Source organism: Dendropsophus ebraccatus, chromosome 5 (assembly GCF_027789765.1).
Source record: "Dendropsophus ebraccatus isolate aDenEbr1 chromosome 5, aDenEbr1.pat, whole genome shotgun sequence".
In the NCBI taxonomy this organism is placed as follows: domain Eukaryota; kingdom Metazoa; phylum Chordata; class Amphibia; order Anura; family Hylidae; genus Dendropsophus; species Dendropsophus ebraccatus.
The window spans coordinates 104,184,652-104,210,630 of NC_091458.1; the positions used below are offsets into that span (position 1 = coordinate 104,184,652).

At 39.1% G+C, this 25,979-nt stretch overlaps 1 protein-coding gene across 4 annotated transcripts in view; it reads left to right on the top strand.

Annotated features, from left to right (window-relative positions):
- LOC138792866 (ATP-binding cassette sub-family C member 5-like) overlaps positions 1-25,979 on the top strand; it is a 101,692-nt gene that overhangs the window by 38,614 nt on the left and 37,099 nt on the right. For 3 of the 4 annotated variants that reach the window (XM_069970868.1, XM_069970867.1, XM_069970866.1), the window contains 14 exons: positions 1,923-2,047; positions 3,875-3,947; positions 6,818-7,021; positions 9,368-9,493; positions 13,480-13,537; positions 14,820-14,896; positions 14,983-15,082; positions 15,822-16,003; positions 17,990-18,136; positions 20,534-20,663; positions 20,944-21,097; positions 22,229-22,357; positions 23,784-23,970; positions 24,374-24,463. In XM_069970868.1, coding sequence (XP_069826969.1) covers positions 1,923-2,047; positions 3,875-3,947; positions 6,818-7,021; positions 9,368-9,493; positions 13,480-13,537; positions 14,820-14,896; positions 14,983-15,082; positions 15,822-16,003; positions 17,990-18,136; positions 20,534-20,663; positions 20,944-21,097; positions 22,229-22,357; positions 23,784-23,970; positions 24,374-24,463 — 1,782 coding nt within the window. The remainder of the gene's footprint in view (positions 1-1,922; positions 2,048-3,874; positions 3,948-6,817; positions 7,022-9,367; positions 9,494-13,479; positions 13,538-14,819; positions 14,897-14,982; positions 15,083-15,821; positions 16,004-17,989; positions 18,137-20,533; positions 20,664-20,943; positions 21,098-22,228; positions 22,358-23,783; positions 23,971-24,373; positions 24,464-25,979) is intronic. The other variant, XM_069970865.1, reaches the window with a different exon arrangement.

The following is a 25,979-nucleotide window of genomic DNA, read 5'->3' on the forward strand; positions in this document are numbered from 1 at the left end:
TCTAGGTGAAAAAAGTGCTATGGCCTTTTAAGCACAAGGAGGAAAAAAACGGAAGTTCAAAAATGCAAAGGGGTTAAAGGGTAACTATAAAGTTTCACAGGCAGCAGGATACACGGTAAAAAAACACCTGAAGAAATCCATGCCTGGCACGTGCCTGCATCGGGATCGCAGGAGCAGTGCAGCAGGTTTTTTCACAGCATATTCTGCTGCCCGTGGAACTTTATAGTTATGCTTTAAAGAAGCAGTTCACAAAAAATTATCATGCCCCCCCCCCGGTAGGCGCTGGCATGTATACTCACTGCAGCTAATCGGTGTCCCGTGGTGCCTGTTTCTTTCCAGTCCTGCGGCGCAGTTCAAATCCGGCGTGTGCTCACTTCAGTCTCTGCTGTGACTCCTCTTCTCTGTCCTGTGATTGTACGCAGGAACTCACGCCCTTTAATGCATTCTCTATGGAAGTGCGTGACTTCTGGCGTTCAATCATAGCACACAGAAAAGGAGTCACAGCAGAGGCTGAAGTGACCGCACGCAGGATTTGAACGGCGTTGCGGGAGGGGAACAAAGCTGCGCTGCCTAACACCGATCAGCTGCGGTGAGTATACATGCCAGCGCCAACGGGGGGCCAATAATAATTTTTTGTAAACTGCTTCTTTAAAGGGTAACTATAAAGTTCCACAGGCAGCAGAATATGGCCCGAACACAACAATATTCAGATTTACACATATTTTCTAATGTTATATATATTTTTTTTAATGAAATCCATTTTTTTTTTATTAATTATTAATAAAATTGGCCTATTGTGAGGCTTATAACGGTTTTATTTTTTTACCTACTTTTTTATGTATAATGTAACAAAAAAATCAGTAATCCTGGTGCTTTTTTCGCTCTTTACGTTTACGCCGTTCTCCGTTAGTAATGACGTTTGTTATATTTTAATAGATCGGACAATTACGCACGCTACGGTATATTATATGTTTATTTGTATATGTTTTATATATAATGGGAAAGGGGGGTGATTTAAACTTTTATTGGGGGAGGGGCATTGGAGTAGTGTAATAATGATTTTCACTTTTTTTAACACATTTTAAGTCCCCTGTGGCAGACTCAGTGAGCAGATCGGCGATTGGACCGCACAGAGAAACGTAAGAGACCTCCGGAGGTCCAATACAGTGATCGGGACCTCCGCAGCCGCCGCTCTCCGCTCAAAGAAGTGACATGTCAGCAGCGAAGGAGCACGTGCCCTCTCATTCACTCACAGCGGGACACTGAGCACAATGGGCTCTCTGCTGTATTTGCTCAGTGTGAACAGACCCTAAGGGTAGGTTCACACTACGGAATCTGTGTGGATAAGCTATCTGCCAAAAGAACAGATATGTCAATTCTTTCTGCGGAATGCAAAATTGGCCTGGCCATAGAATGGTGCCGCTGCGAATGGGTATGAGCGACGAAATCTGCCTGAACTTCCATAGTGTGAACCTACCCTAAGAGAACATAGAATTTTTTAATGCATTAACTAAAACCGATCTGTCAGATGAGATGACTCATTGAGGGTACTGGGATTTTAGGTTGGCTGTCATTTTGAGGCAAAAATAATATATATGATATATGATAATAACGTCTGTAAACAAAGAGCATTATCATTATTTCCGTCCAAAATTATCAAAATACAGCCATATTTTCACCTTCACATTTTATGAACATAGACTAAAGGGGACATGGTAAAGAATGAAATCTTATCTTTCTGAGTTGTCTTAAACTTGACCCTTTAGGTCTCTGTGACGTGCCTTATTTGCATCATTTGCATTTCTCCACTGTTGTAATGTCTGTGCATTTTGTATTGTTCCGGTATAATAGTTTCAAAATGAAAATTTCAGAATAAAATTTTGTATAGCACACCTTCAGTAACATGCTTTTGTTGCATCTAGATGACCTTACTAGAAGGGAAAGTATCTGTGAATAGCAGTATTGCCTATGCAGCCCAGCAAGCCTGGATTTTTAATGCATCCCTAAGAGAAAATATATTGTTTGGAGAGGAATATGATGAAGAAAAGTAAGTTGTATTCAAATTCCTACTTGTTACATGTAGTTTCTATTTATATGTTAATTTATTGGGTCTGTAAATGCAAGAGCTGCAACAATTCCTATTCAGTAAAGAACATGACATAGATTCTAAACATAGGTGGGGAAATTTATGAAACTTGGTGTAAAGTGAAACTGGCTCAGCTGCCCCTAGCAACCAATCAGATTCCACCTTTCATTCCTCACAGACTCTGGAAAATGAAAGGTGGAATCTGATTGGTTGCTAGGGGCAACTGAGCCAGTTTCACTTTACACCATGTTTGATAAATCTCCCCCAGTGTCTGTATAACAATATACATAAATTGTGAGTAACCTGAGGACCGCCACTTCAAAAAGAAAACACTAGATGGCAAATACTGCTGCATGTGCACCTTTAGGCTATGTTTACACACTGTCAAAAAAAAGAGAAAAGGCATCCGCATTTTTTTTTCTAGTTTAAAAGACATCCGTTATTGTGTTTTTATTTTTTCACCGTCCTTTCACCGTTTTTACTATTAACTTCAGTGGAATTTTCAATTAAGGACACCCAAAGGCCAATTAGCCCACACTAGAATAATGTACCAACAGCTGTTATTGCACTGATGGGCGCCAATCCTTCAAATAACAGACGTCATTTTAAAAATTTTAAACGGACAAGAAAAAACATTGTGGGAACATAGCATTAGGTTTTGTTCATACACAGTAAAATAATACTAAAATGCGGCCTGTGTAAACAGGTGAAAAAATTGTTCTTTTTTTTTTAAAGCAGCTGGTACATAATGAGCATATTTAATATTCTGATGGTCATAATCAATTACAGTTGTTATTCTATGTGGTGTGTGCACAGCCAGACAATTTCCCATTGACTTCAGTAGTGTGCATTATTAGGCCAGGTTTATACTATGTAAAAAAAAAACAGTCGTATTTAATAACACTGGCTGTAGTTGTGCACACAACGTCTGTTATTCAACAAATAACGGCAGTTGTTTGCACAACTATGGCCGTTGTTATGAAATACAGCCATTCTTTTTGCATAGTGTGAACTTAGCCTTACATTGAAAATATGGCTGTATTTTTAGCTCAAATTTATAGCCACATTTTGGTTTAATTTTACTGTATGTAAACAGTAATGCATTTGCTATATAAAATGAAGTTCATCAAACATAGGAAAGAAACTGAAGATTGGAAGATAGAGGCTATGTTCCCACAATGTCTTTTTAGGTGAAATAATGGCTGTTGTTGTTTTATAATGGTGGCTGTAAGTAATGATCATGATAATTATTACCGACTGTCATTATCAAAAGACTGCCATTTTTGTGTAAAAAAGACATTATGGGAGCATAGCCTTATAATGTTTATATACACTGTAAGGCCATGTTCACACAAAGTATCTTTTGCATAAATCACAACCGCTGTTGCAATTTGCAACGATGGCCGTGATTTATGCAGAAGATATGTTGTATGTGAATGAATGGAATACGCATAGTATACGCTCCGGTCGGGATTCTAACTGGCCGTTCGAAATTCTGTGTGCACCGGCATCCCAATTCAACAGGAATGAAGATCGACTGGCTGATACTGCAGTATCGGCGGGGATGATCTTTAAAGACACTGGCCGTTCTGTGACACGGCCCGGTCACAGAACGTCCAGTGTCATATCATGTGTAAACATGGCCTAATATTGTGAATTATTAAAAAAAATTCTGTTTAGAGCATTACAAAAATGCTGATGTAGTTTAGTTGGGTTTATTGAATAGACTGCAATGTTTACTGCAGCTATATTGTAACATATTAAATCTAGTTCATCTTTCTCCCACAGGTACAACAACACATTGGAAGCATGCTGCTTATATCCTGACATTCAATCTCTGCCTAATGGAGACTTAACTGAGGTAAATTGCCTTAAAAAGTACCTGTTATAAAAACTAACTTTTTACAGCGATCCACTCCCCAGATGTACTGTATCTCCATAACAGCCAATTCCAACAATGTCTAGGAACCTACATTGTTGGAATTAGTGGGCAGCCAGGGAGTGGATCGGCCTGCTGCCACACTCTCTCCCCAGCTTAAGGCTATGTTCACACTACGTATATTTCCGGCCGTAGTGCGAACCGCGAATATACGCCCGTAGTTTTGAGGTTGATGCGTACGCTTGAAAGTATACGATATACGGCCGCACAATGCACACTACGTATGAGCTTACGGCCGGATCGTATACGGCGCCGTGAAAAATTAACAAGACCATTGTTTGCGGCCGGAAATGTTCCAACTCACGGCCGTGGATTTCAATGCGGCCCCATACGGAATATTTTTTTCAGCCAAATCGAACTTGATTTTTATATTAAGGTTCTGTGTGGTTTACTGGGCTGGGCGAAGATTTCCAAGTAAATGACCTGCTTCAGACCGCTTCGAAACAAGCTAGGAAGCATAACTATACTACGGACGTATGTTCGCAGTTCGCCCGCATGTCTATTTTTCACACGGCCGTAGTTTCAGCCGCACATGTCCAGCCGCTTACGAACTACGGCCGGACATATACGTAGTGTGAACGTAGCCATATACTGTATCGAATTACTTTTGACATGCATTTAACATACTCTTTAAGGTTGGGCTCACACTAGACCCCCCCCCCCACAAACAAAATCCCAAAATTAACACATTGTGCCGTGGAGTCAATAGGGAAATATAAAACGCCATACCCAATGATGTTTTTGCCATCTTTTCAGGTCATTTTTCTGTTCTGAGCTGAGTTAGACTATTAAGAATTAGAAGTAGATAGTTATTGCTCATTGTGTCACCATGGCATTGGACTTAGGCTATGTTTACACTGGATTTTGGTCAGTATTTTAAACCAAAACAAGGAGTGGAATGGAAAACCCAGAAAAAGATGTAAATCTTTCCATCTTGGTTCCACGTCTGGTTTTGGCTAAAAAGTACTGACCAAAATACTGTGTGTGAACCCAGCCATACACTGAACTGTGTAATGAATGCCACGACACCAGGGGGGCAACCCATTACAAGGTACGTGTGCAAAATAAATAGCATGCTCTCCCGCTCTGTATCTTCGACCTTAACAACCCCATAGACTTACATCGAAGGTCCATCCATGTCACATGATTTGGCGCCGGGAGTGAAAACTGCTCCTGGTTTGTTCTCCTTTTTGGCTAACCAATAAAAAATTTTCATATGTTTTTCTGACATGTGAAAAGTGTTTTTTTTTCTTTAATGACAGTGCCCATTTAAATAGAGGATAGATAGTCCAACACTACGGAATATATGTATCCAATGTGAAAGAAAACTTTGGCATACAGGGATCTGTGCAATATACAGTCTTTATAGAGGAAACAAACTAGCACAAAATGGCATTCGCTGTGGGCATCTGGCATCCTCTCTGATACTAGTTTCTGTATGTCTGATATTACAGATGAAAAAAAGAAGTTTATCACTTTATGCAACACAGGGTGAAGGTCATATTCTTTCCTTTATAAAGACTGTACAACGTCCTTCCCTATACTTATTTCTCTGACTGTATAATAGATTCTGTCCGTCAAGGGCCCTAGCTTTTTGGGGTACACCCACTGTACTAATCTGGTACTAAATTGTTGACCCTGTCTTCTCCTATAATGTATTCTCCTGAAGCGTACAAACTGGTTTAACGGTACTGCCCTCTTGACATGAGTTGGATGATAACTCTCAAAACGGAGCAACAAATTTGTTACAGTTCATTTGCAATAACAGGAAGTAAGAATATTTCCTCCCGCAAGCTTTATTTGTACATCTAAAAACTGTAATTTTTTGCCTTCAAACTGACTGGTAAACTTTCATATGGGGTCTACAAAAAGTCAGATAGAAGTAGCAACATTAATTTGCTTTCTTTCTATTTACCACTTGTCTGGCTGGATTATGTCTGAAGGATTATTGGAATAAAACTTTGTTTCACTTGCATCTAAATTTGAGTGGAGAGTGCAGTATGGTTTATTCTGAATGTACCTCAGGAATAAGCATATGTTTCTGACAAATGTCTTGGATTGGGTAAAATGTTGTTTCTTTTTTTTTTCCTTCAGAAATCAATGGTACAGGTGATTTTAAGAAACTTTATAATTGGGTTTATTAGGCAAATATGCCATTATCTGCATTAAAAAAGACTTTCCCCAGGCCCCCCCTCCCTCCTCTCTCTCATCCACTGCTCATTATCAAGAAATCTCGACACTTTTACATCAGTCAGGCCCTGTCTTACCTACGGTATGGTGAGGGGAGGGGGAGATTAGTCGCCAGCAGAGAGCAGAGAACAAAGGATTACACATTGGGACCTGTGTGAATCTGGTATTCAGAGGTCAGAGAGGTCAGTGCTGACTTCATAGGAGATAGCACGGTGATGAAGCTGTAAATTAACTTTGTTGTCCTGTTTTGGTGCCTCATCTCCCTCTACCCCTCCCCTCTCCATAGACAACCATGAAGACAGGGGGAAGAGCTTAAAACTGCTTTTTTATGATAAAAATGCATTTTTCGGGTAATAAACCCAATTACAAAGTTTCTTAAAATCGCCTGTACTATTGATTACTGCAAAAACAAAAGAATGAAAAGACAGTGAGTCTTTAAATATATAATCCTATTCGACTTGGGACAGAAATCATTTAGATACCAGCTAATTGATGGTATCACAGGTCCCCAAATTGAAATGAATTATGTCAAAACACGAATTTGAGTGCATCACTTATAAAGTCAGTGTTCTCTTGAATATATCAATGTTTTTTGTCTTCAGATAGGAGAACGTGGAGTCAATCTAAGTGGAGGTCAGAGACAGAGGATCAGCTTGGCCCGTGCACTTTATAGTTCAAGTAGCTTGGTGCTTTTGGATGACCCACTCAGTGCTGTAGATGTTTATGTGGGAGCAGACTTATTCAGCAAGGCTATTAAAACGGGAATGCAGAGTAGGAGTGTCTTATTTGTCACACATCAGCTACAGGTATATATGCTATATTAGGGTATGTATCCACATTTGTGTTTGTGAACTGCAGTCAAGAACTTTGTTAGAAACATGCATGCACTTTATAACGTGTTTTTTGTGTGTGTTTATGAGCAGCAGCCATTAAAATATGATTTTGCCATAGTCTTCCTTTGTCATTAACATGGCAAAAAGAAATCTTATTACGGCTAGCGGTGTTAATCACATTGCAGGGCCCACACGGACAATTTAGTTTCTGATTGGGTAAACTAGCAAAAATGCAACAAAAATTTGAATGTCTAAACACAGCCCTATAGAAAGAAAAGGAAGTTTCAGTGCCAAGATCCCATAAAATTCCAACTTTATTGATGTAAGAATCCCATTAAAAACAGATACAAGCAAGGTGTATGCTGACTCGTACACTTATTGTTTAAATAATGTTTTATGTTAAAGTGTCACAGGTTTTTTTTTTTAGAAATCAAAAATACAGGAGATTTTAAGAAACTTTGTAATTGAGTTTATTAAGGAAATATGCCATTATTTGCATTCAAAAAGACTTTCTCTTTCCCTCCTCTCTCTTTCATTCACTGCTCATTATCAGGAAATCTTGACTCTTTTACATCAGTCGAGCCCTGTGTAATCTTTATAGAGGGGAGGGGGAGGAGGGAGATTAGTCGCCACTTTTCTTGCCTGATCATCTAACTGCTCACATATGCTGCAGATCCTGACGGTCTGTAGCATTGTATGTTGAGTCTGGTCTCAAATTATGATGGTCCAGAACCAACCAAATTATGATGGGCCATACCATTGTATGTTAAAAATTTTGTAACCTGAGGCCACTGTAAGTTGAGGGATCACTGTAATGCATTGAGAAACAACAAATATTTGGGGAAATAGGGGGAAAATGCCATTCTCCTTTTGCTTTTTGAGTTTTGTTTATAGAGTGAAATGATATTAATACCATGTTAACTGTGGGTCAGTATGATTACAGCGATGCCAAATTAGTGTATTTCATTGGTACCATTCTGGAGTAAAATTATTCAAGTAGAGGAGCAGGCCAGGAATATAGATTTAGAATACAAGATTCAGGTTCTGTGTACACATAGGTGTCCAGAATAAATACAGGTTACGAGCGACAAAAAGGAAGCAGATAGCTAGGCCATAGACAGGCATAAAACACCCCACTGCACTAAACATGTATAACTGAGATTCTGATTGCACACTAGATTAAAGTGTTACACCCAAGTGAACCTTATCAGATGGGACCTACCTCTTCTAAACTAAAGGCCCTATTATAGAATATCGGCAGATATTACCCCATGTGGACAACAATCAGCCAAGGAGTGAGCAGTCGTTCACTTGTTGGCTGGTCATTGTTTTTTAACTAGTTTAAAAATCATTGGCCACTGGCCGTACATCGCCCCGTGTAATAGGTAATGTGTGGCCAACAGCTGATTAAAAGGGTTCTCCAGCGTCGGTATATATAAAGTAATAAAGATGTTTTATACTTACTTCTCCACAGTCCCCTGGTGTCTTCTTGCTGTGTCTCTGGGTCCACCACTGACCACAGCCTCTACCGAACCTGTCTTTGCAGTGACAGGCCGCAACGCTGTCCCGTCTCCGTCAGTGATTGGCTGAGCAAACTAGAGACAAAGCAGGATGACATCAGGGAGCGTAGAGAGGTACGCATAAAACATCTTCATTATTTTCTATCAATGCCAGAGTACCCCTTTAAAGCAATGGACTGTCTTCTCATTTGGTGAGAAGATATCTAGGTTAAATTACTTCTTCTGCTACCTTACGGCTTCCACTAAGTTTACTTTTGGGAGGCTTCTTGATGACATATACTAAGGAAAAAGGTTCCATCTGAATTTCTATTTGCCTTTTAAGGGTTATTTTATACAGTGTATTAACCTAAAAAAAAACTAGGTGGTGTGCAAAAGACTGACTTAGTTATATACTGTGGTTTCATTTTTTTTTCTTATAATATGACACTCATGATTTAACTGTATACATAATTTTCTACTGGCTGGTTATTTTGGGGGTTATTATTAGAGATGAGCGAACCTCGAGCATGCTCGAGTCCATCCGAACCCGAACTTTCGGCATTTGATTAGCGGTGACTGCTGAAGTTGGATAAAGCCCTAAGGCTACGTGGAAAACATGGATATAGTCATTGGCTGTATCCATGTTTTCCAGACAACCTTAGAGCTTTATCCAAGTTCAGCAGCCCCCGCTAATCAAATGCTGATCGTTCGGGTTCGGATGGACTCGAACCCGGACCCGGTTCGCTCATCTCTAGTTATTATCTTTTTGTAACATATGGGTTGCCTAGTATTAACATTACTATGATGTCATTTTTTCTAGTTCCTTGTGGAGTGTGATGAAATTTTATATATGAAAGATGGCTACATTGCTGAACAAGGAAAACACGAGGATCTAATGAAATTAAAGGGTGATTATGCGGTTTCATTTGAGAGTATGCAGCAAACTGTAAGTATTCACATAAGTGGTACACCTACAAGGAATATCTAGTACCCCCAAAAATCCTGAAAATTATACCATTCGAAAAATATCTTTATTGTAGTACACCACAAAACACAACATTAAAGCAAATGTACCAGCAGTACATTGCTTTTCTGTTTTTATTATGCCATGGTCCTTTTTTGAACTGCAGCCCGGTTCCCATGTACAGCGCTGGTCTATTACCGAGCACCGGCTTGGCCTGAAGCACTCGAGGTGGGCCGGCCCGCCCCCAGTGGGAGGAAACCCCCTCCCCTCTATGACGGGGCTCCGAATGGTATAATTTTTAGATTGGGGGGGGGGTACTAGGCATTCCTTGTAGGTGTAATAGTTCTTGGTACAATATCATCTGTACCAATTTGTAGTAATTTGTTTAAATATATGTTCCTAATGGAGATGTAGGTGTTATATTGACATAAGTGGTTAAATTTTTTTTTGTAAAACAAAGTTACTTGGTTGGCAGACTACTACTACGAACAATAATGATACTATTTAAAAAAGGCGGTTAGAAAAAATTGTGATCAGTCACCCTGTGACCATGATGAAGCACTGTGGCGCTAAAAGCCTTGGTTTTATAATATTTATGAATTAAAAGTTATGTTTTAGAATTTTTTCTAATCACATGGGAGTGCTCACCGATCACAATCTTTTCTAACCGCCCCTTGCGAATTCATCGTCTAGCAAATGCCAGGACTCGTGCACTCCACCCTTCCTCTTACACTGGAGCCGGAGAACATACGTGTTGGGTGAGCTGATTCATTCCTTCTTTTACTATTTAAAACCACAACAAAGTTGAGAAAAGGCAGCTAGTGAGTACTGGCCTTTATATACAGTGCTTTTACCTTTGCCTATACACAACCTATTATACCCATGGCCTGATCGGGATAGTTACTTACAGAGTGACCCTTATAGAGTATATAGTGGATACTCCGGAAGCACTTTAATTTCTAACAATAAGCAGTCTAGCATAGAATAAAAACCTAATAGTCATCCTCTTCACTTTCTTTAATCCTCTAATACTTGTATCTCCTACGATCCCTAGCTTGGGGGACATTGTAAGTTTTAAACCAACTTTTTCTGGTGATCTATTATATACTTGTAGCCAAAAATTCTTTAACTCATTCCAATACCACAGCATATGTGCAAACCCAGCCCTATTTATTCCACACCTTGGGCAATTATCTTTACCTGCTCCTTTTTTTATCTTGAACAAAAAGGAATCAGTATAATATGAATCATGTAAGATATAAAATTGTATTATTCAATAATTTCCTGACATTAAGAAATTCTTCATATTTTCATATATGGTCTCTCACTGTGCCTCCCCTACTTCTCCTGTTCTCAACTACGGGAGCACTTTATATGGAGGCCAGTAGGCACTTGCACTTTATGGCATATGCCTGTCTTCTCCTTCATGCCAATCATGTGATGTTAATTTTTTATGTAATTATGTTGTATATTACGTCTCTGGGACATGTTTTTATAATAATAATAATAATTATTATTATTATTATATGTATAGCATGATTTGTGTGATTTATGTTTTTAAATATTCTGGTGATTTATTTTTCAATAAAAATATATTTTGTGCTACATTTTCTTAACTTTTTGTGGTTTTGAATAGTTTTTATATGTATTGAGGTAGTGTTACAGCTCCAAAGTACTCTGGGGTGGAGTGAGGAATATCGTTATTTAACTTTTACTTGATATATACCCACTTTGTACAGTTGTGTCTGTGTTGGCTAAAATAGCAATAATGATAGTCTCATGTAGATTAGATAATCTATTTTTATTTATGATAATTATTGGGTTCTATTCACACCTGTTACCTCTTGGTAAGGCTGTCCATTGCAAAATGTCAAACAGGGGATGCCAACCTACAGTACAAAATGAGCCCATTAACATGAAGAGGTTAAACGTAATTTATTGTGGCCACATTCAGTTAATATACCGTATGTATATACTGTCTGTACTGAAATAAAAACATGGTTAAGCCATGCAGAAAACACATTACTTTTTGATATTTTGCCCATGGACAGTCCGAAATTAATGCCACCTTAGCTTTAACATTTATTGGTGACCTTTTCATGCTTTTAGACTAGAATAGCTAAAGCATAACTGTCATTTAAATGTCATCTTTCAGAAATTAATAAATATTAATATTAAAGCGATTTTAAGAAACTCTGTAATAGGCTTCATTAACCCTTTGACCAAGCCAAATTTAGCTTTTGTACTTTTTTCCCCCCCTCGTGTTTAAGAGGACATTGCACGTGCATTTTTTTTTTGCCTATATACCCCCATGATTCCTTATTTTTTGCTACACCAATTATACTTTGCAATGACAGACTTAATTTTTCCTTAAAACATGTACTGTAGCGAAACCGTTTAAAAATTATTTGCCCGGTGAAACTGAAAAAAAGAAGCTTTTTTTTTTTTTTACTGGGGGTTTCATGTTCATGCCTTTTGCCCTATGGTAAAACTAACATGCCTTGTCTGATCCTCAAGTCAGTATGATTACAACAATAGGCAACTTATATAACTTTTATTTTATTTGATGGCTTTTAAAAAATGTAAACCTTTTTAAGAAAAAAATTAATAAATGTTCTTAAATTTGCTCTATTACCACCCTTATAACACTTTTATCTCTTGGTCTATTTGAGGTGTCATTTTTTGCGCCATGATCTGTACTTTCTATTGGTACCTTGATTGCATACATGTGACTTTTTGATTACAATTTTACAATTTACAATTTTTCTGGATTTGATGTGACTAAAAATCATCAATTTTGTGCTTTGGCACTTACGCCATTTACCGTGCAAGATCAGAAATGTGATAATTTAATAGTTCAGGTAATGACGCATGCGGTGATAGCGAATATGTTTATTTTGTTTATTTTTATTTATAAAATGGGAAAAGGGGGGTGATTCATACTTTTATTTGGGGGACTTCTATTATAACTACATTGATCTCTCATTGAGATTTATGCAGTACATATGTACTGCATAAATCCATGAGATCAGTGATGCAACAAGCAACAAGCTGGGATCATCCCTCCGCAATCGCACCGCATGGGGGGTTGGCAATCCCCCCACTAGACCACCACGGATGTGGGACACAGGCTATTTAAATGCAGCTGTCAATTTTGACAGCTGCATTTAAAAGGTAAATTAGCAAGCGCCACAATCAAACCGTGCCCGCTAATATCCGTGGTCCCTGGCTGCTGAAAGCCTTCTCTGAACTCCCCTACCCAACTCAGGCCATGGGTTATCAAGAGGTTAAGCAAAAGTGTTTTCTTCTGTACTAAAAAGCTGGTTTCTTACATTACCCCTCACTTTCAAAGAAGTAGGATTTTTGTGTCCAATATGATTTATGGAGAGAGAAGGAGTCGAAGCGCGTGAGTGAGGACGGAGAGGAGAAAAGGCAGCCCTGCAAAACACTACATCCTGCAATCTACTTTCACCAAGCTCCCAGATAAGCACTGACTTTTCTGACTTCTGAATCCAGTTTTTTATGTGCCCAGATAGTCTAAAATCTGGTTGGCTGCTTATCTGCTTTCCTGCTCACTCATCCCCCTTGACCCCTCCCCCCTCCATAAGTTATAATGGACCGTCTTCACTTTGCTATTTCAGAGTTTCTTAAAATCGCTTGTACTTTAACAATGCTATTAATTATTGCCACATGTAACCAGCCTTTAAACATTGCACAACATTTTTTTTTCAGGGTAAAGATGTTGATTACACATTCTCTTTGTAAAATAACCTGATAAAAAAAAAACCTGATCGTTCATGTTATTCTAGTGGTCATTGCCTTAATGTACCCAGAAGCCATCATATATATAGATATCTACATCAACGTAAATACCTATATAACATATACATTAATAGCTTTATATCATATACATTAATAACTTCAAATACAATTATATTTAATCTTTAACAACAAAAAATTTTTTACAGAATGTAATTAAAGAAAATATACAATATATTGATGACACTAACCAGAGTGAAGATCAAGGTAACATAATAAAAAACAACAACAATTCAATGCAAACAATAATTATGTGACATCTCAATGTTGATTTTCAGTAATTTATATAGGTGCAATTTTTTTTCCTCCTGTGAGATACAAAATGGGGATTATCCCCTCATTCATCTCCTACTTGGATTAACTTGATGGACATGTATTTTTTTTAACCATACCAGGTAACAGCCCTTTTCTATATGTCCAGTTGGAGTATGTGAACATCCAGATCCCCCTGTATGAATCAGAGTGGGGGGCCAGGAATATAGAGTGCTTTTTCCTTTAATGAACCAAGCCAGCCATTTTAATAGCCAACTTGTAACACTTAATTTACAGTGCAGTGACTTCTGAAGAGGAAATGTATGGGCAGCTACAGCTTTCCTAGGAAATATCAGCTGATTACTCATGGTTTATGAAGCTGATATATTTGTGGAAATGACCGCAGCACCACAGGCTTCAGTGAAGTGAAGATTTTTTATTATAAATTGAAAAGCAAAGTTTATTTTGTAGGAAAAAAACTACAGATTGTTTTTATTGTTATTATTACTATTGTTATGTGTATAGCGCGTTATCCTATAATGTTGTTAGACCATGAGATGGAAGTAATTTTTCCTCATTAAAAAAAAGAAATACATTTAGGCCCTTTTGAACTCAATTATTGAGTTCACCATGACAAGTTTCTCTGGCAGAGAGTTCCATAGTCTCATCGCTCTTACAGTAAAGAATCTTTTATGTTGATATAGAAACCTATTTTTCTCTAGGCATACAGGTGCCCCTTTGTTATAGATAACATTCTGTGTATGAATAGACAATGGGTGAGGTCTCTGTAGTGACCTATAATATAGTTATAGATATTGTTACCTATGAACCATCTTTTCCCTAAACTAATTAAGACTGCATTCACATGTTCTGTAAAATGTCCGGATCGCGGCACAGACATGCCCCCCACCCCACCCAGAGATGACAGGAACGCAGAAGAAAACTACTCCTCTACTCCCCCCATGCCAGTGAACATGTGAGCCGGCCGGTATAGGGGGATTAAGCGAGTAGTTGTCTTCTGCGCTCCTGTCATCTCTTTGGCGGGGGGCTGCACTTTGGGGGATGTGCCACGATCCTCCTCCAGTCATCATGGCACAGATCATGTGAATGAGGCCTAACTCCAATTTTGATAATGATTCTGAGAACTTTAGTCCACCTGTGCCATTTATTACTCTGGTTGCCTGTCTAGTCTGTTAGGCATTTCTGGTGCATTAACATTAAAACTTTACTGTTCCAGTGAAAGACCTGAATCCTGAAGAAGTAAGTCTCCTTCATACAATGACCATGGATCTCAATGAGACACCTGGATTAAAAGTGAGAAAAATTATGGCTTTATTTTAACATTACAGAAAATTCTAGTGTTTAAGGTATTCACAGACAAATCTTCACCTCTTGTGCAGGCAAATGAGGAAGATGGTGATAGTTATATCAATATCCATGTAAATAAATCAGAAAAAGAAATAGTAGATCAAGGATGTGGTGAAGCGGAAACGGTCAAGGGTATGTTTATATTGTGTTTATTGTACAAAACAATTTAAAGTTTATTGAAAGTTTTCTCATTAAAGGGATTCTCTATGAAAATAAATAAAATAAATAGAAGCCAAAATAAGAAAAAATAAACAATATTTACCAAAAGGGTAATTATTGTAGCAATGCTAAATGTCCACATTGTGTTACTCAGGCAGAGACCCCTCCTAGTCACTGTACTATTCACAATCTGTAGGGTAATTCTGTGTTGACTAGATACACCTGCTCACACTGTGAGGGTATGTTTACACTGAGGAATCCAGGCGGATCATCCGCCGCAGATTCCACCGGGCCATAGACATTGACATTTCTTGTTGGGGTATACCCACCACTGTTGCTGGCTTTTGTTTTAATAAATTGTTTGAGATGAGGAAATCACCATTGCGGCTTTTTTATATTCTAAATATTTATGATACTTAATAGAGATGAGCGAACCTCGAGCATGCTCGAGTCGATCCAAACCCGAACTTTCGGCATTTGATTAGCGATGGTTGCTGAAGTTGGATAAAGCCCTAAGCCTATGTGGAAAACATGGATATAGTCATTGGCTGTATCCATGTTTTCCAGACAACCTTAGAGCTTTATCCAAGTTCAGCAGCCACTGCTAATCAAATGCCGAACGTTCGGGTTCGTATCGACTCGAACCCGAACCCGGTTCGCTCATCTCTAATACTTAACTATAGTTTAGTATCACATGATTCTATTTGTACAGGTCTTATGCAAGCAGAAGAAAAGGGTGATGGTACTGTACCATGCGCGGTTTATGGAGCATACATTAAAGCAGCTGGAGGGGTTCTAATAATCTCCATCAATGCTGTTCTGTTTGTGCTAACCACCGGAAGTGCGGCCTTTAGTAACTGGTGGCTAAGTTACTGGATTAAACAAGGAAGCGGGGTGAGAAAAACGTTATTTGCCTTTGTATGTGTATAGCCATACTTTATATTGAGAAATAAGCACCATTGTTCCTTTGGGTGACTTTGGGAGGACGTTTAGGTCAGTGTATGCCACGGAAAAGCAAAAAATCTGTGCCTTCTCTATAGCATATGCAAGAGGCACATATTGTTAAATGTTTCCCTTAGTTTTGATGCATTCGTTTCAGTATATTACCATAGACTGTTTATAGGTTATGTTTGAGACATGTATGACACTGCTTCTTCTGGCTTCTTTCACATTTACAGTTATCCCAGGCACAGGGTGTGGATCCAATAGCCATCCAAAAGGATTATATGATCAATGTTCACTAGTACATTTTGTGCAGAGTTTGCAGATGCACCTAATAAAGCCCAGTAATGTGCAATACAGCTTGAGTTAGGATCACATCTGTGTCCAAGACTCCATTTGCGCTACAGACACCAACAGAACACAAGAGACCTTATTGACTTTAATGGGTCCTGTCAGGTTCTGCGGTGGTGTCTGTTTATCTAAGAGGATTTGATCAGACAAAACAAGTACAGCAATCCCAAACACAGCCTCCAGCACAGATGTGAACCTAGCCTAAAAGCTTCTGTATTTGCACTAAAAGAGACTAAGGCACTAAGGCCTCAATCACATGTCTCTAGTGCTATCTGCAATCGTGGATCTGCAACAGTGGACAGCACTTTGTGCATCTGTAGTTGTCTGCAATTCACAGACTACTACTTTATAGACAGTGACCTGTGCCGCAACTGCATGTCCGCAATAGGGCATGTCCTATAGAAATCCACAAATCCAGATCCACAATTACAGATAAGTTATGCAGACATGTGAATGAGGCCCTTCATGGTTGTTTTAGCATTCTAAAATCCGCTGTGTTAATATGGATCGTATTAAACTACATTTACATCAACATATTAAAGTTCCTTAGTATTTTTGTTAGATTATTTTAATTTTAAAGTGTCTAGTAGTAGTAGTAGTGGTGGTAGTACTGGTGGTGGTAGTACTGGGTAGGAACCCGGCTAGCCACTTGCCTGATGGTAGTCACTGTATGGGCACGAGGGATAGCAGCTGTAGACCGGGAACCTGACCAAGCGGAGGCCGAGCAATTCTTCGTTGTCCTTAGTCAGGGCACCAATAATTAAACCAATGCCAGGGTTCAGAAACAACGGTAGTTGTGCATTTATTGAAATTGTGGTAACTAGTGGCAACAGTCTCTCCAGATGCAACCAGGAATAAGGCAGACTTGGATAAGGCAAAGCAATGGGTGATGCTGTGATGGTAGCATACTGAATGATGGGAGTAGTAGTACTGAGGATAAGATACTGGGCGGAATGAAGCTGAGACGAATACTTGCTGTGGATGATGATGGGAGATGATGAGAGGAATGACTGAAGAATCGGCACCCAGATCCTTGATTGAGACGAGAATCTTTAGGACTTGAGAAGGAAGACACAGCCAGGTCCTGACTGGACCGGAACACTTCTAGTAACGCTGGAGCAGCAGAGCACACGTGTCTCTCTTCTGACAGTGGAGAGAGGACACACGCAACCTGTCCCCTTGAAGGTAGAAGACAGGACTCACACACACAACCTGTTCCCTTGAAGGTAGAAGACAGGACTAAGGTAAAGAGGAAGTCACATGGTATCCCCAGACAAAGCTCGATGGCTATTGGGGTTACCATGGCAGCAGGGGCAGTCACGTGACATAAAGCCATTGCATCATCACACCATTAGGCATATTGGACTGAATATACATGAGAAATGAGTGAAACAGTAGACCTGAATACTGAGGGGGTGACAGGATACACAGTTTGCAGTGGACCACAGTTTCCAGAACAGAGGCAACAAAATACTGACTGACCCAGACATAAGAATACACTTTTGAGAAAAATAACAAGAGGAGAAACTCTGTTCTGGGACACTGCATCTATATTAAATGATTACTATTATGCTTTTTTCATTTTAGAACATGTCTGTTGCTGCAGCTAACTGGACTCGGCCTAGTGGAAGTATGAAGGACAACCCTGACCTGCACTTCTATATTTCTATTTATGTCATGTCTATGGTGGCTGTTCTTTTGCTGAGATTTCTAAGAGGTTATGTCTTTGTTAAGGTAAGCTTCCATTATATTAAATTATTTAATAAAATATTAGGGCGGAATTGGCAAAGACCTGGTCGTAAGTAAAACCTTGCCAGTGTACAATGAGCCAGATTCATCTACAGGTACAGGAGTGTATCTGTGGCTGCCCCATGTGCCTAATTAAAGTCCATACCAGAGGTACAACATATGGCAGCTCTCTGGTATAAGATGTGATAAATGCCCACCAGAGGGCATTCTACCCTTATACCACGCCCCACCCACTTTTTGAAAGGTGGCACAGCTGGTGTAAAAATGCAGATTCAAAGTCAAAAAATTTTTTGCAAACCGAGGGCTTTTTACATAGTTGATAAGGTGGGGAAAAAACGAGAGCTGAGAGTTCAACCGATAACCCTATAGAAAAAGGAAGACATCTCTTATGAGGCAGATGCCAATTGCCCCATGCCAGGGAGGAATATTCCTCCCCGACTCCAAAATGGCAATAAGAATAAATCTCTGGCGTAAAGTCCCATCACCAGAAATCTAGTAGCCATATTATGTTGTGCAAGAAAAGTATCCAGACTCACCTTAAACTTTTATAATACCATGTGGCAGAGAGTTCCGTAGTCTCACTGCTCTTACAGTAAAGAATCTGCTTCTGTGCTAATGGTGAAACCCTTTTCCCTCTAGATGTAGAGGATGCCTCCATTTCATATTTACAGGCATGGGTATAAAAATATCTAGAAAGATCTCTGTGCTGTCCATTCGTATATTTGTTCATTGTGATCCGATTTCCTCTAAGGGTCCTATTACACGGAGCAATTTATAACTATTAACGACTAACGATAAACGATCGCAAACGAGATTATTTATTGTTAACCTGAAATCGTTCAACATATTACATAGAACGATAATCGTTAGATACGATCGTTACTACGATTGTTATTGCGATCGTTACTATGATCATTTATTTCTTCTTATTCCAACAAAACAATGAACAATGTGCTATTACACTGAACGATTAGTGGAAAAATGCGGAACTTGAGCGAATGAATGTGGAATTACAGTGAACGATTAGTGAACGATTAACGATAATTTTAGGTTCAGATCTAAATCAACGATCGACAAATGAATGATTTTTCGATAGTTGCCTGCAATTACACCGAACGATTATCGTTTAAATTCAAACAATATAACGATTTTTCGCACGATAATCGTCCTATGTAATAGAGCCCTAAGACGTCTTTCTTCTAAACTAAATAGCCCCAACCTTGATAACCCAACAAAGATAAAGAAGTCTTAGAAAATGACAAGGGAAATACCAAAGCCAGGTGTCCATCCACAGACAGCTGTTTTGGGGTCTTGCCCTTTATCAGTGTGTAGTAGGATTCTGGCTAGAATGCATGGGAGCAATGCCTAGTAGACAACCATGATAAAATGATCACTGATCTCAGGTAGATCAGAAACTACTCAACTTTTTTTAAAAACTAATATCAGCTAAAGAAGCTACTGTAGGCTGCTAGTAAAAGCGCTCAGCACAGTAATAACATAGGTGCATCAAACAAATAGATACACAAATATGCCAAAAAGAGTCAGTGAAGCTTTATTTAAATGAAATGTGTCATCAGAAAATGACTTAAATGTTTAAATAATGACAAGACAATAGTAGCTCCCTGTGAAATTACCTCTTCAAAGGTCACAGAGTAAGCTCAGTTATGTTTCACATTCATCTCAAGGGGACAGGCTCTGTCTATTGTCATCTGTCAATGAGTCTTGCTGTAAAGCACGGCACTAACTGCTGTTAAAAACGGCTCAATGAAGATGGCAGCCCCCATAACAATGTACAAAACCTAAATAAAACTACAGTCAGAAAATAGAAACGGATTAGAATAAAAGAACAACTTTTAGTATCAAACTCTAATCAGTGAAAGAAGATTTAGATGATACTTGCCCTTTAACAGTCTCGAAAAATGGGACTAGCCAGATATCCCTCCTGGAAAAGATCTAGCCAAGGGGTGGCTCTTGTAAGTGGCCCTTTCAGTCAATATCCAACTCAATTTACAAGCCTAAGCATATGACAAGGGAAATACTAGAGCCAGGTATCCATCCACAGATAGCTTTTTCCCCTTTTATTTATTGACTGAAAGGGCCACTTAATGTGGTGGTTTTGGTGGTCTACTCTGAAATGAGGCTCCATGGACTCTTTTTGCATATTTGTATTTCCCAGGGGGCAATGCACCTAGGTTTTTTTTCCTGTGTTGAGTGCTATTCCGAGCAGCCTACAGTGTCTTCTTTAGCTGGTCTCCTGGAGGTCAATGCAGCTATTATGGCATTTTTATATACATAATTAATAAAATAGATTCCTTTTACAGTACTGAATGTAAGGATTTATATAAGGTTAATTGTTAAACATATTTATTTTCTTAACAATAGAGTACCCTGAGAGCCTCCACAAAACTACATGACCTTCTGTTCCAAAATGTCCTTTGTAGTCCTATAAAATTGTTTGATACAACTCCTCTTGGCCGCATTCTTAACAGATTTACCAAAGATGTGGATGAAGGTAAGTGGGATGCCCATTCATGCACATTATGATTTCATACTTGTCTATATACAGTTAGGTCGTGTTCAGAAAATAATGTGCTTTTTTAGTGGCTTTTTTTCAAAAAATTTATAGCCTGAAAACAGCGCAGATAGCAGTATCATTCACCTGTTCTGATTTACAAACCTGAAGTGTGTGAAAGAACATTTTAGAACATGATGGTAAACAGATGTCAGAATAACAGAAATAGCCTACTTTAGAAGTTTACATTTTTATACATTTTTTTTTAAATCTGTCTCAGTTGATATACGTCTTCCAAACCAAATGGAACAGCTCATTCAGAATATGATCCTGGTCCTCTTCTGCCTCAGCATCATTAGCTCAGTGTTTCCCTGGTTTCTCATCTCTGTGGTACCATTGAGTGTGCTCTTCTACATAGTGAACAGAGCTTCCAGGTAAGGGGTGGTCTATAGAGCAGAGTCGTGTTCCAGTAAGTAAATCTAATTATGAAAAAACTCTTGCCTGTGGAATTAAGTATTGATCATGTTTGTTAAGTAAGGTCGGGTTCACACTGCCTTTTTGTGCTACATAAAACATATATGTTTATGAAGTGAACAAAATGTACTAAACATATATGTTAAGTAGCACTGATACATATAACATACAAAAACAACAGTGTTATAGGGAAACATACAGATAATTTTTATTAATATATAAAGAAGGAAATTGTTAAAAATACACACATGCAGAAACCAGTCACCTGGGTCAGTATAACATAATAAAAAGTTAGAGACAGGACACAAACGACCCCACAAATAGCAAAACAAAGGACCCAGGAGCAACACTCCAAATGATTTGTATAAAATGTATGCTATCACAATGCAGTATTCCCCCAGGTAATGAGACTAATACTATCCTAGAAAAGGGGAAAGAGCAGGGAGCAACAACAATGCAGGGGGGCTGGCTACAAATCCATGCAAGTCCCACCACACTCTTAGCGACAAATCTGTCAATACACAATAATAAGTGGAGAGTCCCGGGTCCAGAACCTGATGTACATTTCGCTACTGCGAGTTTCTTCTGGGAATATAATTTAATTTCTTTTCTTACAGTATAAATAAATTTATGCCTCTATTGAGAAATAGCTTTATTGTATGTTTTTTTTAAATTCGCCAAAGTTCTTGCCAAAATTGGGCAATATTTTACTGCATATTTGCAGTAAAAAAATGCGTAATTTTCTTTGAGTGATCCATTTTTTTTGTAAACTGTAAATTTGCAGTCCAAGTTTTGCATTTGCTGCAAAATTTTCATGATTGCGCAAAATACTTTTCAGAAATTTCAGAAATTGTGCAAATGTTTCTGAAATTGCGAAATTTTGAACCGTAAATTTGTGGCCCAAAATGATACAATTTTTTTTGTGATTGTCACAAATTAAAAAAAAAGAAAATCACTTTACTTTTTGAAGTTGTACCTGACAATTTGTTAGTCTTTGGTTTGTGCTTGTTATGAGTTACTAGTTTTATAGATGACTCCTATGTTTTTTTTATCTTGTATGTCAGTCATCAGTCATGTTTCTTTATCTACAGAGTGCTAATTCGTGAATTAAAACGCTTGGATAATATTAGTCAGTCTCCATTTATATCTCATATTGCATCAACTTTGCAAGGAATAACAACTATACAAGCCTATAATAAGACCAAAGATTGTCTTAATAAGTAAGTTTTTCATTTATGATTTTAAATTACACCAAGGTTGTTCTTAAACTACAGTACAGTAATTTGGGCAGCCTTTTATGCGAAATCCTATTTTATAAATACCATAATTCCTGTAAAAGCTTTAACAAATTATAACGTTTTTGTCCAACTCATTATTTATCTTATTTTCTATAGACAAGTAATGTAATACGACTGGTGGGTTTAGCTAACAGTATAAATTAGTGTTTGGGCACCTTGAAGGGGAACTATCAGCAAGTTAGATGAATCTAACCTGCTGATAGCCCCCTATAGCGCCAGGGACGCTGAGGAGGAAGGTATGTTTCTTACCTTCCTACTCAGCGCCGGTCCTATGCTGTAAGTTGGGGTAAACTCCGCTCCGGAGCACTGTCATCTGGCCTGCCCCTCCATTGATTATCATTAGAAGGGGTGGGCTGGATGACGCGGTAGTGCTCCGGAGCGGAGTTTACCACCACTAACAGTGTTGGACCAGCGCTGAGGAAGAAAGTAAGACACATACCTCAACACACATACACATGGGTTTTGGACTCATCTCTGCTCATTTGCATAAATAGCATGGTGGCAATTTCTACATGACGGGGCCGGCATCCGGAGCGGGATCGCTAGGAGATAGTAACTATCCCACTCTATATGCCGAGGTAGGGTGGGTTCTGGACCGCTGACCCTTTAAGTGTCTCCTCACAGACTTTGCAAACAATTTATGGTAGCCATAATTCAGTGTTCCTAAAAGGAATCTGTCATCATATAAGAAAGAGCATTTATTATAGTAGCTAACAGCACTGTTGTACTATTGTAATTCCAAGCATCTGTTATTTGTAAATTAAGTTTTAGAGGCAAAAAAAATGCTGTATGGTGGAGGCCATGGCACTTTGAGAGGAAACTTTTTTTTTGCATATGTTGTGTGCTTTGTACCCTTTGGTGCATTGGTCACTGGGTGAAATATTACTCTGGCAGCCCTAGGCTATGTCCCCACAATGTCTTTTTTTGGACCGCCTTGTCAATTAGGTGCCAAAATACAGGCGTTTTATTCATATTATGACCATAATTTGGATAACATACACATATTTTGGCGCCAAAATGATGGCCATCCTAAAAGGCGTCAGCAAAACGTCCGAATAAACATGTTGTGGAAACATTAAAATGTGCCTATCAGGATGACCGCTACCGAATCAGCTGTGATACCCGAACTTCAGGGTGAAGAGTAAAATTCACTGCATTTAATGCTGCCTTTACATGTGATGCTGGTGATGAATATACAATGAAATAGACATAATGGTGCAATAAAGGTATACAGATTTGTAACGTCTTCCCCTACTTATCAGCTGCTGTATGTCCTGCAGGAAGTGGTGCATTCTAAATAATTTCTATATTATTCAACCCAAATATATATTCCTTTGTATTTTCCAAGATATCAGAAACTTCTGGATGTCAATCAAGTGCCATGTTTCCTCTTCAGCTGTGCAACTCGGTGGTTGGCAGTGCGTCTGGATCTGATTAGCCTTTCAGTCATCACACTGACTGCTATATGTGTGGTGTTCATGCATGGAACCATAGATCCGGCCTATGCAGGACTTGCCTTGTCATACGCAGTCCAGGTACAATATATGCTATAGTTTTCTACTTTTATTCTAGTAAACTAAGTAGGTTTCATTGAAATTATGACATCAACAAATAATATGGAGCAAAACCTCCTACCCACTAGCCCTAGAAACAAAGCAAAGTAATATGTTGAGAACCATGAAGTCCACTGCTGTAACAGATCAGGGAGAACAGGATTTACCCCAGAGGTTACAAAAGCATTACACAGGTCATATCCAAAAACATATGTATGTAGGTTAGCTGTCTCTACGGGCTAGTCTGATCTGAACCTTATGTCCGTGTTCATGAGATCAACAAGTAGACTTCAGGTGAATGAATATTTAGATGAATAGAAGAACTTATTTTAAGAAATCCTATTTACACATGATGACTAGATTACTATACTGTGCCTAATTGCAGCTTACAGGACTCTTTCAGTTCACTGTGCGTTTGGCCACAGAGACGGAAGCCAGGTTCACGTCAGTGGAACGAATAAATTACTATATAGAGGTAAGTCTGTTCTCTTCATTTAGTGGTTTAATCTTTTTATATGGATTCTTAACGAAGCTACATAAAATATAAATCCTATCAAAATTGTGTGCAGTAGTATAGTAGACAAGAAAGAGGGGAAGGAAGGGTTGCAGATGAGAAACCACATGCTAAACAAGAGGTTGGGGACAAGAGGTGGGGACATATCTGGCTCAGAATAATCAGTTCTCTACGAATTAACTATACCAAGGCAGGGGTGGATTAAGGGAACCATGGGCTCCGGGCTGTTCAGGAATTGTGGGCCCCCTGTTTACCATGCCCCCTCTAGCCTTGCCCCAACCTCACTAACCTTGCACCAGCTAACCGTGCTAGCTAACCAAATAGAAAGAAAGAAAGAGTCCCTCTGTGTAGCATCCTCTCTACATAAAATAGGTCCCTCTGTGTAGCATCCCCCTATAGAGAATAGCACCCTCTGTGTAGCATCCCCCTATACCGAAGAGCCTTCTTTGGGTGTGCGGCGGCATTATAATCCATCTATGTACCCAAGTAAGGGCAAACTTCACATCATGAAGAATCTGCCCACTTATTCCATGCTAAGGATCTAAAACGACCCAAAAGAGAGTGATTGCTCAGCTGCACAATAACCTATATTACTAGCAAACACATTTAATCCATTTTAATGCCTGATGCGAAGTTGCCTTAGGCCTCAGTAGAGGCTACTGTTAGCCATCACAAAAAGGATATTTGAGATGTTGCAGTATAATGAGAGACATGCTACTCGTTTGTGTTTCACAATTTTATTTACCATATCTTATGCTTTTCAGTTGTTTTGGCCTACTGTTATCTGCACAATTTCTTTTGCTTATTTGTGGATTGTTTATTACAAAACTTAATAAAACTTTATTGAAAACAATTTAATAAATACATAATACATTTGGTGCAAACTGGCAGCCCTCTTTTTTGTCTTCTCCTGTCTCCTTAGTCTGTTTGGGGTTATTGCTAGGGAACTGCCACACATCTGACCAATAGCTGATCAGCTGATCTTGCTGCCTGGTTAATTGCACACTTGGGGTAAGAGTAGCTTCACATGTACCGTATCACAGCGGTTTGATTGTGCAGATTTGATCTAAATAACTGAACACAGAATCAAATCTTCAGCGGATCCTGTATGTGTGAAAACACCCTTAGGGTGCGTTCACACCTACCGGATCTGCAGCGGATTTTCATGCTGCGAGTTTGCAGTGAAATCAGCTGCGGATCCTGTACTGTGAAGCTCAATGGGTCCCATACACGCAGCGGATCCGCTGCCTGCATGGGACCCGTCCCCTTTAACCCCTGCGCCGCCGCCGCCGGCCCCCCGCAGCTTACAGCCCCGGCCCCCTTAAACCCCCCGCACCGCCCACACCGGATCCGCAGCGGATTTCACGCTGCGGATTCGCAGCGAAATCCAGATGCGGATCCGATGTCAGTGCATCCCTATGAGAATGCATACTCGCAGCGAGAATGACATCCCGCTGCGTGTATGTAAGTTAACCCC